The sequence below is a fragment of the Ceratotherium simum genome, chromosome X (genome assembly GCF_057802395.1).
Source record: "Ceratotherium simum simum isolate JZ-2026a chromosome X, ASM5780239v1, whole genome shotgun sequence".
Taxonomy (NCBI): domain Eukaryota; kingdom Metazoa; phylum Chordata; class Mammalia; order Perissodactyla; family Rhinocerotidae; genus Ceratotherium; species Ceratotherium simum.
In genome coordinates this window covers 47,649,151-47,664,440 of record NC_141940.1, presented here as the reverse complement: position 1 = coordinate 47,664,440, position 15,290 = coordinate 47,649,151, and the positions used below count along the sequence as shown (strand labels likewise).

The following is a 15,290-nucleotide window of genomic DNA, read 5'->3' as shown; positions in this document are numbered from 1 at the left end:
CCTTTCCTAATAATCTCAGAATCACTCCTTTCTATGTGTTTCTACATCTTTCTTGAATTTCTTTGTGGAACTTAGTTTATTTTACCGTGCACTTTTTGTTTTTTCCCTAACCAGGGAAGCAGTATGGCATGCTAGTTAAATGCATGGTTTTGTATTATGGGGGAATGGGGAAGGGTACGCAGGTTCAAATCCTGAATCCACCAGTTACTGTCGAGATGGCACTGAGAAAGTCAATTGGCCTTGCTGAGGCTAATTTCATCATGTGTAAAATGGAGTTACTAATAGCATATATGTGTCATAGGGCCATTGAGAGGGTTAAATAAGACAACAAGGCTTGTAAATCATTTAGCTCAGTGCATGGTTCATTGTAAGAGTCCAATAAACATTAGTTCCTGCTACTGCTGCTCTGCTGTTATTTATCTGTCTCCCAACACTAGTTTATAAATTCATTGAGGGTTAGGAGCCATGTCTTTTCTCTTTGCTTTCTTTTTTTCTACTTAATCTCTCTCAGTTTCTTATACGTTGCTGCCACAAGATAAATGATGCTACGAGCTGCATGTGAGGTAGGGCTGGAGGTAGGACTTGATCTAATTAACGTCTGTGTGTGCATACTATGAATATTAAATAATAATACTGACATTGCAGAATGTACACATCAATCTCAAAATTTTATAATTATAACACTTATGTTACTCTAAATGCAACTATTTATATTGCCAATCTCAATAGTTATGTATTGCCTAACACCTGCTATTTTTTAACTGCCTTTGATTCTATGTAACATTCTTAATAACTTATAAAATATACTTTAATTAGATATTTATATAATATATACTCTTCTCCTCAGTAGTTAGGAACTAGCAAGTAGACTTACTATCATTTGGACAGTATTCTGTGTTCCATTAGTCCTAAGTTTTTTTGTTATTGTTGTTAGTGTGTGTGTGTGCGTGAGAGCGTTTTATAGGCCTTTGAGCAAAAGAAGTCTGATCCTATCACTTCCCTTTTTAAAACTTCTCAGTGACTTACATCTTTCTCAGGAAATTTTTCAAAATGCTTAAGAGACTTTTAGAATCTGGCCGCTACATACCTCAGGAACTGTCTCCCTCCTATCTCCCACTTACTCTGTAGGTTCTAGCATTTCAGGCCTTTTCCTCTTCTTTGTGTTCTTAGAATATTTAGTATCCTTCAGAGCCTTCATTCACCTTACCCCAGTGCTCCTTCTCCTGGCTCTTGCCTTTCAGGTCTCAGTTTTAATGTTCCATCCTTCAAGAGGCATTGCCAGACTCATGGCCCACCCCTCCCCCCACAAGTCTAAGTTAATCCCCCCAAATATACGTTCTTTAACAACCTCTGCTTTGTAATCACCTTTTTCAATTTGTAATTTTTTGTATGTTTTTATTTATTTGTTTAATGTATGTTTTCCCACTAAAGTGTAATTTCTATGAAAGCAGTGTGAAGATTCACTACTATATCCTCAGCACCGACAAGATACCTGGCATGTAGTAGGCACTTAATAAATATGTTTGAATCAATGAATGAAAAAATCACTCCATTGGGTATCGAAGAATGTGAAGATAGAGTCTGTCTTCAAAGGAAGGGTAAAAAGAAATGGACACAAAAGACACAGGGAGTGAATAATGAATGGGGGTAGAGAAATGTTCGATTGCTGAGTGTACCTCTTACCTCTAATAACCATAACATTTGTGGCTTTAACTGAAAGCTGATTTAAAAGCATTTTCTTTATACCCAGCTGACTCAGGCCATATGCGGAAAAGTGAGGTCATTACAAAATAGTTTCATCTCTCCAGTAACATAATTGCCTCCTATATGTTAAAAACTGGGGACTTTGGTTCAAAATCCTTAGCGTTGACTATGCCATCTTTTTTATGTTATTTAAATGTCCTATGCTTAAGTTTCGTAATCTGATTTTTAAAAGAATTTTGTAGTCTATATCTTGAACTATTTTAAGGTATTATGTTGAACCCAAATGCAAATTCATATATGCATTCCATATTGTCCTTGTTAATGTTTCACATTTTAAAATATTTGTCAATGCAGTCATCAGATACTATGTGGTCTATAAACTGCAGCTACTTTAATATGCCTTAATATTATTTTTAAAAGAAAAATTTCTTTGAAATATTAGTAATTTTTGACTAAAATGATATATTCAAATTAAATGGAAAAATTAATATTTTGTTTTTAGCATTTAGAGCAATCTTTTTTGACAGATTATGGGAAGAGGAAATGCTATCTATGTTCTTCAATAGATTGTGTATTTGTGACTTCCTTTTCTTTAAATGGATAATTATGCCATGTTGCTAACTAAAGCTTGTGTGAAGGTTAAGTGGATCTCAAGTTGATTTTTCAATGTTCTCAATAATCCAGCAGTAATGATATTTCAAATTTCAAGTTCTTTATTAAAATTGGAACTAATGTACTGCCTATGAAGATGAGAAATTATAAGAACTGATTTGACTCAATTAGCTGTGAGATACATCAACTCCTTCATCCCTAGTGCTCTGCTAGTACTTATTCCAGTTCTAATGGAACAAGTTTTCTGTGTTAACAATTACTCTTTACATCAAAATTAAGTAAAATGATAAACTGTTTTCTCTGCCTAGTATTTGATGAAGCAATGCTAAGTAGGGGAGGAAAAAATTTTCCTCGATCCTCGTGAGGTCCCTGGCTGGGTCTAAAAATTAAACTGACAAAGACATATGAATGGGAGAAAAGCAGTCAAATTTGTTTAATATAAGTTTTACTTGACACAGAAGCCTTCATTAGGAAATAAATACCCAAAGAAATGGTTAAACTTGAGTATTTTTATGATAGGTTTGATAAGGAGTAGAAAGTTGCGGAAAGATATGCTAGTGCAAAGAGTATGAGGTAAGTGTAGTAAACCGGGGGGCGGGGTGGCAACTTAGCAACGCCTGTTCATTTAGATTCTTCTTGGTGTTCTTCTGTCTTGGAGATAAGGATGTTCCTTTCTTCTGTGTATAGGGAAGCCACCTCTTACATGGGGGTTTTATAATCTGTGTCAGGGGAGAAGGGAGGGGGGAATGTCAGAGTGACTTTCCTGTTTCTTGCATTTTCTCAAACTCCTTCTGCTTAAAATATTTAATATTCCACGCTGCCATTTTTTGGGGTAGTGGGTCTGAACCCCATCAGCTGTTTTACCAGTTAGAGGGTAACACCTACCTTCAACCAATTTATAGACAAGTGGGTACAGCTACAGAAAATAGTCAAAACAATATATAATGTACATAAAAGTATAAAGAAAGTAATTTACTTTGTATTTGAGTACATGCCTATGGATGAATTACAGCTATTTCAGGTTGAATTTTAAGTCCATACTATTACTATATTACTAAGGAATATAATCTATAAATCTGTATATAGTCACACAAAAAATAGATGATAAAAGCTTTAGGCAATTCTATGTACTGCATGATATAGGGGAGGAAAAATTTTCCTCTACCCTGCTGGTTTCTTTTGGCTGGTCTAATAATTAAACTGATGTAAGATGGATTAACAGGAGAAAAACAAATTTAATTTTGTATGTATAGGAGCCTCACAAAGACATGAAAGGCTCTCTAACTGTCAGGCAATTAAGGCTTATATGCCATTCTGAGCTAAGGAAACGGAGATAGGAGTCTGGGGCTTCAAAAGGAAGGGAGGTATTCACGGAAATATGGGAAGAGCAAATGTTTGGTAAACAAATGTTTGGCATGCCACGCAGAGACAATGGGACACAGAGAAGAATTTGAACAAACAGGCCCTGCTGAGCTCCCCGTGGCTTACCACACCTAGCCCATACTCTTCATAGTTATCTCTGGTGATAGTTCTCTTCCTGGACCAGGCCCTCTAAAATTCTTTTAGGCAGTTAATGGGGAGGTAAAAAGCTCTTTCTGAGTCTTTTGGGCCTTGTTTGACTTTAGCTCAAAGTAATCCACATGACAAAGTGGCACATTTTGGGGAGGCTCGTTCTGAACCTCTTCAGTAAATACCCACATAATTGTGAAAACTGCTTCCATATGTCAGATTTTCAACGAAGTTACTATAAAAATACTTTGTGGGACTTACAATATATGTTTTATAAATTAAGTTTCCAGACTCATGATTGAGATCAAATGGTTTAAAATTAATAATACTTTTAAAAGGTTAACATTTTACCTGCTAGCATTTTAGAATGCTGAACACATTTTAGTTTATAAACCCTACAATGAACACTTCTCTTAGGGAGAAGATGTGATTTTAGTTCACAGTTATCTTGAGTAACTTGCAAGCTGGAAAAATCAGAAATCTTTGTGTTTGAAGAACAAGGAGTTTGAAGGTCAAGTGGTAAAAGGAAACTTGCTCTTAATTGTTTTTCCCCTAATATTTGATAAGTTACATGAATTAGATATGCCCACTTTACCACTTTAAGGTTATATTTATTTTAGGATATAAATTACTATGAATTACCCTTATCTTGGAAATTTATCTTGGAAAGTCTATTGTTTTCCCAAGGTTCTTCTCTCTAGATATTTCAAGGACTCCCAGGGTTGTGTAGGCCAGTGGGAAGATGTCACTCGACATTTCGATCCCAGAATAGTCTAATCATCCTCCCCAAAGTGCCCTATTCTTTGATGCTGTTATAGCTGTTGTCACCATTCCTTGTGACACCAAAGACCAAGAAATCTGGGCATTCAGGAGCAAATGGCCTTTTGCTGCTACTCTTGCTGTTCTCTTCAGTAGTTCCTCAGGGAAGTGTACTAGCATTAGTTACACAATGTGCCCATAACCAGCCTTCCCATTTCACCCTAAGCATGGCTACAGGCCTCCTCTTTAGTGCTCTCAAAACTCAGCTAAAGGCAGGCTGCCTGGCCTAGAGAAGTCAATCACAAGAGCATATAAACACTTTTTCTAAAGTCTCTGTTATAATCATTCTTAAATAATCCCAAGTAAGGAAAAACAATAGCCCAGTTCAAATCTCTACTTTCTCCTCCATCTCCATAGGCACAGTCTGGTTAGATATACCCACTTTATATTATAAATAGAACAGAAATCTATAGGTAGCTGTCAGGATGCCTTGTATCTCTATGATGAGAAAATGGCATTTGGTTTCTAGAATCAAAACTGCCCATGAGCCACCAAATAGCCTTTCCTAAAATACATTTTATAATACATTATTTCTTTACCAGGGATCCCAGTACATAACTTTAAGACTTATTTCCTTTAAAGTGTATTCTTAATTTCTGTTCTCTAATATGGGAGATAAATAAAATGCTCAGTTTTTAATTTTATCAACGAAAGTATCTCCTAGGGCAACATTATGTCTAGTATACAAACTTAAGCAGACCATCATTCTACTGATAAATATATTCACTATTACATATATAGCTTTAAAATAAAATGGATATGATTGAAGCCTACCTTTTTAAAATGTATTTACAATGTCAAGATTGATGAAGGTATATGAGGGGATTAAAATGTTTATTATATTAATAAATATTAATATTTCTCAAATTCATAGAAATGTTACTATAAAAACATTCTCGATAAATAAATTTTGCTGTGAAATTTATCTTAAGATTCACAAGAGGGGTTTTAGTTTCCTAAGTACCCAAGTCAACCGCATGACCCATCCTCCAAAGTGGTATTATAATGAGGCTTTACCCCTTCAACAAATATTTCTTGAGTAGCTGTATAGCATAATGTTATAGCTGTATAGCATAGAACATGAGTTCTGGACCAACACTCAGTTTGTTCCCATTACTGTGACTTACCAGCTGTGTTACCTGGGGCAAATTCTTACCTCAGAAAGCTATTGTGTTGGTTAATTGAGTTAATCCATGGGAGGTGTTCCACAGTGCCTCACATAGAGTAGACTAAAAACAAAACAAAAAAAAGGTAAAATTATCATTATTGTTATTGTTACTTTTAGCCACTGTTTTAGGTGCTAATGAGTCAGTGGTCAACAAGACAGACACACAAGGTCTATATGTGGACCATATTTTTAAGTGTGGAAAGACAGGCAATAAACAGGTAAATCAACTAAAGAGATAATGTCTGATAGTGATAAGTTTTCAGAGTGAAATAAAATGGGCCAGAGTAATAGTGATGGGAGTGGGTATTTTAGATTGGGTGGTTGGGGGAAGCCTCTCTGAGGAGGTGACATAGGAGCTAAGATTGAATGACCTGCTGGAAAAGAAACATTCTAGGCAGAAAGGACAGCAAGTACAAAGGCCTTGAGTTGGGTATGAGAGCTTGATATGTCCAAGGAACAGAAAAAAGGTTAATATGGCTAGATATAGTGCTTAAGAGGGAGAATGGGATGAGATTAGGTGGCAGAGGTGGGTAGAGGCCAAATCATGTAGAGCTTCATAAACCCTGAGAAAGAGTTTCGATTTTATTCCAAGTGTTGTAGGAAACTGTTAGAAAGTTTTCAGGAGAGGATTTACATTTGAGATACCAATAGATACCACTAAAAAAAACAACATTCAAGTAGAGGTGACTAGTAGGCAGTTGATTATAAAAGTTATTACCTCAGGGGAGACATTGGGGGTAGATATGTAATTTATAAGTCAGCAATATAGATGGTATTTAAAGTCATGTGAATTGCTGAGATCAGTTAGACAGAACGTAGACAGAGGACTCAGGACTAAGCCCTCAGGATACTCTAACATTTTATAGAAGTTGCTGGAGAAGGAAAGGAGGTAAGAGAAAAGACATTTTAAGCATGAAGGTGTGTGTCATAGAAACTGAGAGAAGTGGCTGAATGTGTCAGATGTTGCTGAGACATCAAAAGGAGGACAGAGAGGTGAACGTTGGATTTCTCAACATGAAGTTCCTTGTCATTATAAAGAATACACTTCTACCATTAGAAAAGAATATTAGACTAGGTATCATGCAAGGGACTATCATAATGTCTACTGTAGGGGAGAAAAAATAATTATCCCTCTACCCTTCTGAATTCTTGGCTGAGAACCGCCCCCCGCAAAAGACAGATTAATGAGAGAAAACCAAACAGAAGTTTATTAGCATGTATACCTCATGTACATGGAGATATCCAGGGAAACATGAGTAACTTCGTAAGGTAGCCTAAACCACAAGTTTAAATACCATCTTCAGCTAAAGACCAAAGAAAGAAAGGTGTGAGGCTACCAGTTATGGGGGAAGGAGGGTTACCAGTAAAAGCACCGTCAACAAGGGTCAGGTTTGTTATGCAGATTTAAATCTGCAACTTCACCATTGGTATTCTAGATACCATTGATTCTCTGGTGATTTGGAGTCATCCTTCTCTTCCTGGTACTGAGAGGGAGACAGCCTTACAAATAGAGATTTCCTTTATAAATGTAAATATCTGTTACAAAAGGGTAACTTTTACTCTTTTCAGAGTTTTTCCTGTGTCTGCTTTTTCTCAATCATCTCAAAATAATCTATGCCAAAGAAGCATGTTTTGGGGTCGCATATTCTGCTCCCTTTCACTACCTTCTAACCCTAGATGGATGAGTGCCTTTTATCTAGTTTCCAACGACTCTAAAATTTGAATAGTGGTATTTCTCTGCCTTTTTGATGAGGTTGTTTATGAAGAATATGGGACATAATGGAAGGAAAAGTATATTGTAAATGGTGAAGTCCTATACAAATACAAATTGATGATGGTAGAATTATTTGTAATATTAGATTATAAATTTCTTCAGGGTCTGGATTAGCTTGAATGATCATTGTATCAATCACAATGCTTAGCATAGTACTAATCAACATCTTATATTTAGTGTCTACTCAAAAAAATAAAATAAAAAGTTTCTAAATGAAATAAAGGGATAAAAAGGAATGATGGTGTCCAGTTCTTTTTTACCTGTAGTCCCAAGTAGGGTTTGGTGATATGGATACAATTGTGACAGATTTCAGTGCTGACGCGTGCCATCTATCACTTTTACAAAGTAATCACTTCGAAGTTAAAAGAAGAACTTGGAGATTGGGCTGCTTTCCATTTGTTATTTCTAAGATAAACCATCCTGAGAATTTTTCAGGTTTTCTCACTTTGGTACACAGGCAGACTTTCTGAAATCAGTTTTTGTTCTACGAGAACAAATTGATGAAATCGTGTATCACCACATGGACATATTTTAGCTGGTGAAAAATTGTGTTATGATAAATGGGAAACATACAGTTTTTTTGCCTTTTTTAATCTTTGGCTTTTTCTCTGTGTTGTACAGATGTTGAGCCTTCTGAAATATACAAACAGTTTAGTACTTTGCATTGCAAATATAGTACAAGTAAGTGACCTTTGCAAAGTGTTTTCTGTCTAGCAAGTCTCTGGCGTGAGTCTGTTTTATTCAGGGAAGAGAGACTAGAAAATAAAAATGTCACTTTCATTCTATGCTAAGAAATGAAGAGTATTGTCTTATTTCTGCAACTCTTAAACAGGATGTTTAGCTGTTTCTTAAAAATAAGAAAGACATGACATTCTCAGAGGTAAAATCAGAATGTATATGTGGAATTATGTACCGTTTTGTTGGTAAAAAGAAAGTAGAGTCAGTCAGAAATGCATTAGTTTTTTTAGGTCTATTGACATCCAATGGACTTGAGGGTTGAAAGATTTAATGTCGCTTGTTGCAAGGGAAGAGATTGTTGTGTTCTAATGTGAATGCTAATACTTAAGTAGCATAAGAAAGAATATAGGTAGGGGGCATCTCACTTTTAAAAACCTGGTGTATCTCATAAGTGTCAGCTGCAAAGTAATTTTCCAGAATGGTCTGATTTCCCCATTGACTTCCATTGTAGAACTACAACTGTATTCCCAGGGAAAATAATTTTGGGCCCAGGTTGTAATAAAGCACACTGAAGAATTCAGAAAATCGTATAAAATCAAGTATTTCAAGACACAATTATCAGTACCTGATAACAGTGTCACAAAATATTCATACACTGTAGTGGATCTTAAAATAGCAGGCTCCAAACTGTGATATTATCCTTCTTTTACAATCCCAAGTCTATACCTTTCCATTTAAAGACATTTTACTTCTGTGATCATTATTGATTTTTAATAGATTAACTCTAATTTTAAAAGGTAGATTTGGTTTCCTTTATTCTTCGTGGTTAGCCCACTTACCTTTCTCTGAAGCATTCTTATCAATTAGCATTCAAAAATTATTAGCCATAGAAGAAAGACCAGAAGAAAATGTTCCAAAATGTTCATAGTATTTGCTTGTGAATTGTTGGAAATTTTAGTGTATTTATGTTTTTGTATTTGTAAGTCACCTAAAGAGATCATTTTCCATATCTATATCTTCTGTAATCAGGAGGAAAGTATTATTTCTTTCTTAATTATATAAATATAAATTTATATTTATATATAATGAGACACCTTTAGTTGGACACATTTATATATTTTCTTCATTTTATGCTTTGGTAGTGGTTGTTGTTATCACTTTTCTGGTAACATTTTTAAAACAATGATGTAATGCATTTCTGGATAAATAACTTTTCTAGAACATACTACTCAAAGTGGGGTCCTGCACTGGCAGCCTCAGCATCATCTGGACACTTGTTAGAAATTATAATCCTCTGGCCCCTGGGCTCAGGCTCAGCAAACAGCAAATTGTGTTTTAGCAAGCCTTTTAGATGATTAAGGTTCTAGAGCTACAGCAAAATCTCTCTCTCCCATTCTCTCCCCCCTCCCTTCCACCCTCTCCTTCCCCCTTTTTCTTCATGCCTCTCCCTCTCCTTCCTTCTTCTCTCTCTCTCTGCATCTCCTTCCTCTCCTCATGTGGGTTATATATATATATGTACACACACACGTGTATACATAACATATATATAGAATTTGCCATAACCTCTCTATCTGTATAGAATATATGTATTTAAAAAGAGAATATATGTATATAGATACTTTTTTTCTCAGTTTTTTGTTGCTCTTTGTTTCTGCCCTACCTTGTTCATAAAAATGGTATGAGCCAGTTTTCTGGTATTTATACTTATGTACTTTCATTTCGCAAACATGTTCTAGCAAACATGTTCCACATGGTTATACATTAAATAGTTCTGCCTAATTTATAAATTTTCAAAACTCACTACCAATATAATGACTCTAGCAAGTTGTTATGGGCTGAATTGTATCCCCCCAAAGTTCATATGTTGAAACCCTAACCCCAAGAACCTCGGAATGTGACTGTATTTGGAGACACGGCCTTTAAAGAGGTAATTAAGGTAAAATGAGGTCCTTAGGCTGGACCTTAATCCAATATGACTAGTGTCCTCATAAGAAAAGATTAGGACACAGACAACACAGAGAGAGACCACCATGTAAGGACACAATGAGAAGGCGGCCATCTGCAAGCCAAAGAGAGAGGTCACAGAAGAAATCAAATTTGCCAACACCTTGATAGTGGATTTCTAGCCTCCAGATTTGTGAGAAAATAAATTTCCGTTGTTTAAGCTACCTATTCTGTGATATTTTGTCATGGCAACCCTGGGAAACTAATACATAAGTATTTACAGAAATGATGGTGTAATTCAATCTTAACAACTATTGATTGCCTTTGAGGTACTATTGGATCATGTTCCTTAACAGAAAGCTACAGCTTTACAAAGAGTGCCAGAGAGCAGTATGATAAACTGTTCAACATGCACAAGCAAATGGTAAAGCTCTATGAGAATCTTGGAGAATACTTTGTTTTTGATGCTAAGAAAGTGAGCATAGAAGAGTTTTTTGGGGATCTCAACGACTTCCGAACTTTGTTTCTGGTGAGTAATACATCTTAAAGCATTGCAAGGCCTGTTGCTTTTGTTTTTAAGTAATTTCTTCTGTTGGCAATTTATGTACCTATTGACCATATTGATTTCATGTTCTAGTACTTTAACGGGAATTGAGAGATATTTTATATCTGTGGCATGGATAAAAATTGTTGGCTGCCTTAATGTATAATAGGGACCTAAATGAATTATCTTCGACTTTAGGTATACATGAGAATGTTTCCGCCCAAATTTTATAGGAAATGAATGAATTGGTACTTAAATGACCCTGATTTTTATATGGCATACTGTTATAATTTGACGTAGCTTAAAAATTAATATCTAAAATCATCTTTAACCTAATACTTTAAAATGCTGTGATTTATAAACAAGTTTCTTTCATAGTCTAGATGAGAAACTGACTCTAAATCAGGCCATGTAAATGACCTGAATATCTAAGATTTCTTTCCGAATGTGGGCTCTTGTTTCAAACTGTAATTCTTGGGGATAATAGTAAATATTAGCATTATTTGGAGGTGAGCACTCGGGGTACCAGTTATGATGCTAGAGGGAAGCAAAAGCTTTGCTGTATAAAGGCTGTGGAAATACTTGTCTGCATCCGCTGAGGGAATAGAATATCACAGACTCCGACTGTGCTAGTCATAGAAAGATAGGCACAATAGTTGATATTCAACAGGTAAAGGTCCATATATTTTAAAGAAGGAATTCTAGCAATTATCCCCAGCAGGAAGATCAATTAGCAAACTAATTCATTGCAGTTTGAGATATGTTTCTATTTCCAAAGCAATTATTTGCTAAATAAGGCTCCTTCTCTTAATTGATGGTGTTACTCCATGAATTCATTTGATTTTGGTGTGACTTGCACAGTCTTTGAGATACAGATATGCTTGTGCATCTGCTTGTGCATTTCACTCAGAAACCCATGTGCTTTCATCTACTGACTTAGGACACATCACCCAGAGCACACCTCAGCTTTGGTAATAGAAGCTAAACCAAAAACTTTCATAATATATTATTTGTCTTCTTTTTTACTGAGAATATTAGCTTCTTTTGGTCTTGGGTATTTTCCCTTTAACAGAAATACATATTTAACTTTTGAGTTGGCCAATAAGTAGTAAAATGTGTTTTATGGGCAATGAGTGGTCAAACTATTTTCAAAACTTAAAAGTTATAAATATGACATAAAAATATGAACACCCAGATTACAACTACTTGGATTATTTTCAGAAAAGTATGTTGAAAAGAAATGGGGACTAGAAAGTGCACTTCAGTTGACACATTGAAAAGATAAATCCATTGAATTATTTTTGTAACTTTAATGTCTATGGGTGAATGGAGATAAATAAATATAATTAATACTGTCAATCTCTATTAAAAAGTGCCTTGTTTTAACATAGATTGGATCCTAAAACACTGCCTGTCACATTATGTGCCCTCCCTTCCCGATACACAGACACAGAGTGGAATTTGGTATACTTCTTTCATGTTGCAGCATTTTTTTAAGGACAATTCCTCTGTGACAACCTGAGTTTAGTCATGTTAGCCAGATCCTTAGAAGACTTGCTAAGAACTATACTTGTATTTCTTCTTAATCATGACTTATTTAAAAAAATGTAAGGATATCATTATTAAGTAGACCTGATTCTGTGTCCTGGTGCTGTCACTAAGAAGTTATATGACTTCAGGTAAGTTATTTATCATTGCTAGCTAGCTATTTATTTATTTGTTTGTTTGTTTAGTAGAATGAAGGGATTATACTACTGATCTCTAAGAACTTATTCCTCTTTACTAGTCTAGGAGTCATGATCGGAATTTCAGAGATAGAGTCATGTGTATTACATACATAAATGGGATATATTTTTGTCTCCTGCCTTCACTGTGCATGTGGCTTGAGTACGGGGAAATAATTTGTCACAAATCGTTCTCTTGTAAATAAGTTGACATTCTGAAGTCCCATTTTGTGTGCATTTGAGTTAACTTCTTGAGAACCTGCTAAGATTGAGTTTCTGAGCTTTCAAAACAGGTCACCAGCTCCTACACTGCGTACTGGCCAGCCATTGCCACCTGTCTTACACAACACTACTGTTACCACTTCTATCTACACATCGTTATTGACTTGCCGGCATGAGAACTAGGTGTGCAACTTATTAGCTGTTTTGAACTTGGGTTGGTCATGTAACCTCTCTGCACTTCGGTTTCCTCATCTATAAAATATGGCTGATCATTCCTGCCATGTCTTCCTCACTACTATGTGAAAAAAATCTCATAACCTATGCTATGCAGATGGAGAGTATTATTAGCCATTATCTGTACGTCCATTCGATTATTATTTATTGAAAACCAACTTGATTTTGGTAATGCTGTAATCCAGAGATAAAAGGAAGAGAATAGTCTCTCTATCCATGAGTGGAGGGAGCCAGACAAGTAAATGCAATATAATTTGATAAGTGCTGCCATAGGAGTATGACAAGGTGTTATAATAAAACAAGGGAGGAACTGCCTACCCTGCCAGAGCTGTCCAGAGAAGCCTTCATAGAGAGAGTGACATTTGGACAGAGTCTGGAAGAATCCATAGGAGTTTGACAAGTAGACTCTGACAAGCAGTTTTAAGGGTTTTACACCCGACCTATAAGGTGAACACTCCTAAATCAACATCACCAATCTGAGTCAATCATTTGTGCTCACCATGTCCCTGTTTCATAGTGAGCTGAAGGTGATGTCATTCTCCCAGGGGAGGGAAAAACCCCAAAAGAGAGACAAAAATTGTAATCGTCAGAAGTTCCCATTTTCTTAGTGCTTTGTGTGTTTGGCCTCAGGGTTCTTAGTGCTAAAAACATATTGGACTATAGATGGAAGCAATAAAATACTAGTAGTGCTGAGAAGAAAATAAGAGTTCTGATTCATGTGCTACCAAAAATTACTTCCAAATGGGCTCAGAGTTTCATCTTAGGAGATCTATTTGGCATGTGTAGCATAAACAAAATGCACATACCAAAAAGTCTTCCTCAGAGAGAGATCCTCTAAAGGATGGAGAAAACGGAAATAAAAGAGGTTGACATTATGGATTAAGACCTTTTTTAAAATAATCACATTCAAATTAATGAAAGCAAAATTGGGTAATATCTATGAGATGCTGCTCTATTAATTATTCATATCATAAATATTATATACTACTCAACTAACAAGGATATTAAAGATATTCAAGATGAATGTCCTATATATTGGCATGAAGATATATGTAATTGGAAACATTTCTAAATTCAGAATTAAGACTCTCTTTCTAGTTAGCTTCTCTGAGATCATCAGAGTTTAAAAAACTGCTTATAATATAGATAAAATTAATAATCCCCAAATTTAAGTTGAATATTTTGTGGAAGAAAATAAAATTCCATATTTATGTAATGTCTAAACATCTTTTTTGCTTATTCTCCTTTATGCTTCAGTCATTCTAGTTCAAATAGTTGACTGCACAGTCTTTTCTTTTGAGATATTTTGAATAGAATATTCAAAATCAGTGAACCTTATATGTTTGAGCACCATGCAGTATCATACTTAGGCATAAAAATTAATTTCAGCTGCTGGGAAAGTGTTCGAGGCAAGTATTATACTTCAATAACTTTCATAGCTGCAAATAAATTATAGAAAATATTTCTTTTCTCTTTCAAATCTGTCAGTTTCCTGCTGCTTCTGTGTGTTTTTGTTTTGTTTTGTTTTTTAAAGAACAATGTGTTACCCAGTCACTCAGTAAATATTTGTTGTGTGTGTGTCCTCATTCTATATCTCATGTACTAGAACTACAGGAACAAGGTTTTGTAGAATTATTGGATTTATTGATATAACTTAAGAAAATGTTACCATTACTCTTAATCATGCTAGCAGATTTCCCCTCAACAAAATAAGTATTTGCTACTATTAATTTGATAAAGAAAATTTAACAATTTTTTGAAAAAATCAGGACTTTTAACAATTTTCGAACAGCTCTTAGATGAGCATTGAAATGGCTAAGTGTTAGGAGGCTAGGTGATATCTATAATATCATGGAGTTTTAGGCCACTGTTCAGTCTTGTTGCGTTTACCTACTAAATATCTTTTGATTCCACCCATTTCTCTCCAAGCCCACTGACGCTATTTTAGTTCTGGGCCTTCACCATCTCTCAGCTGGACCGTTAACAATGATGCCCCGACTGGTATCTGTGTTTACTTCTCTTACCATTGCTAACTTCCTACCCGTTCACCACATTATAGTCAGAGTAAAATTAAAAACAAAACAAACAGGTTAACATTACTTTTCTGCCTTACGATTCTTTAATGACTTCCTGTGGCCTCACGATAAAATCTAAACAGTTTAAAATTAAAGTGGTTTACCAAATCAAAAGAACTATGGTTACTTAAAGGCTGGACCATCTACGTGTGGCTGGATGAGCCATGATCACTAAGCGTGAACTTGCCTCCCAGACTGGGAAAAGTCAAATATTAAAAGTAGAAGCAGCAGAACAAGGCAACAGCAAGTGCCTAAGAGGACCTGAGCCTCTTAGAACAAAGAG

The 15,290-nt window shown here is 35.4% G+C and overlaps 1 protein-coding gene across 2 annotated transcripts in view; it reads left to right on the top strand.

The window, feature by feature from the left end:
- Nucleotides 1-15,290, top strand: part of DIAPH2 (diaphanous related formin 2) — an 825,716-nt gene that overhangs the window by 596,842 nt on the left and 213,584 nt on the right. For both annotated transcript variants that reach the window (XM_087427460.1, XM_014795691.2), the window contains one exon: nt 10,573-10,737. In XM_087427460.1, coding sequence (XP_087283586.1) covers nt 10,573-10,737 — 165 coding nt within the window. The remainder of the gene's footprint in view (nt 1-10,572; nt 10,738-15,290) is intronic.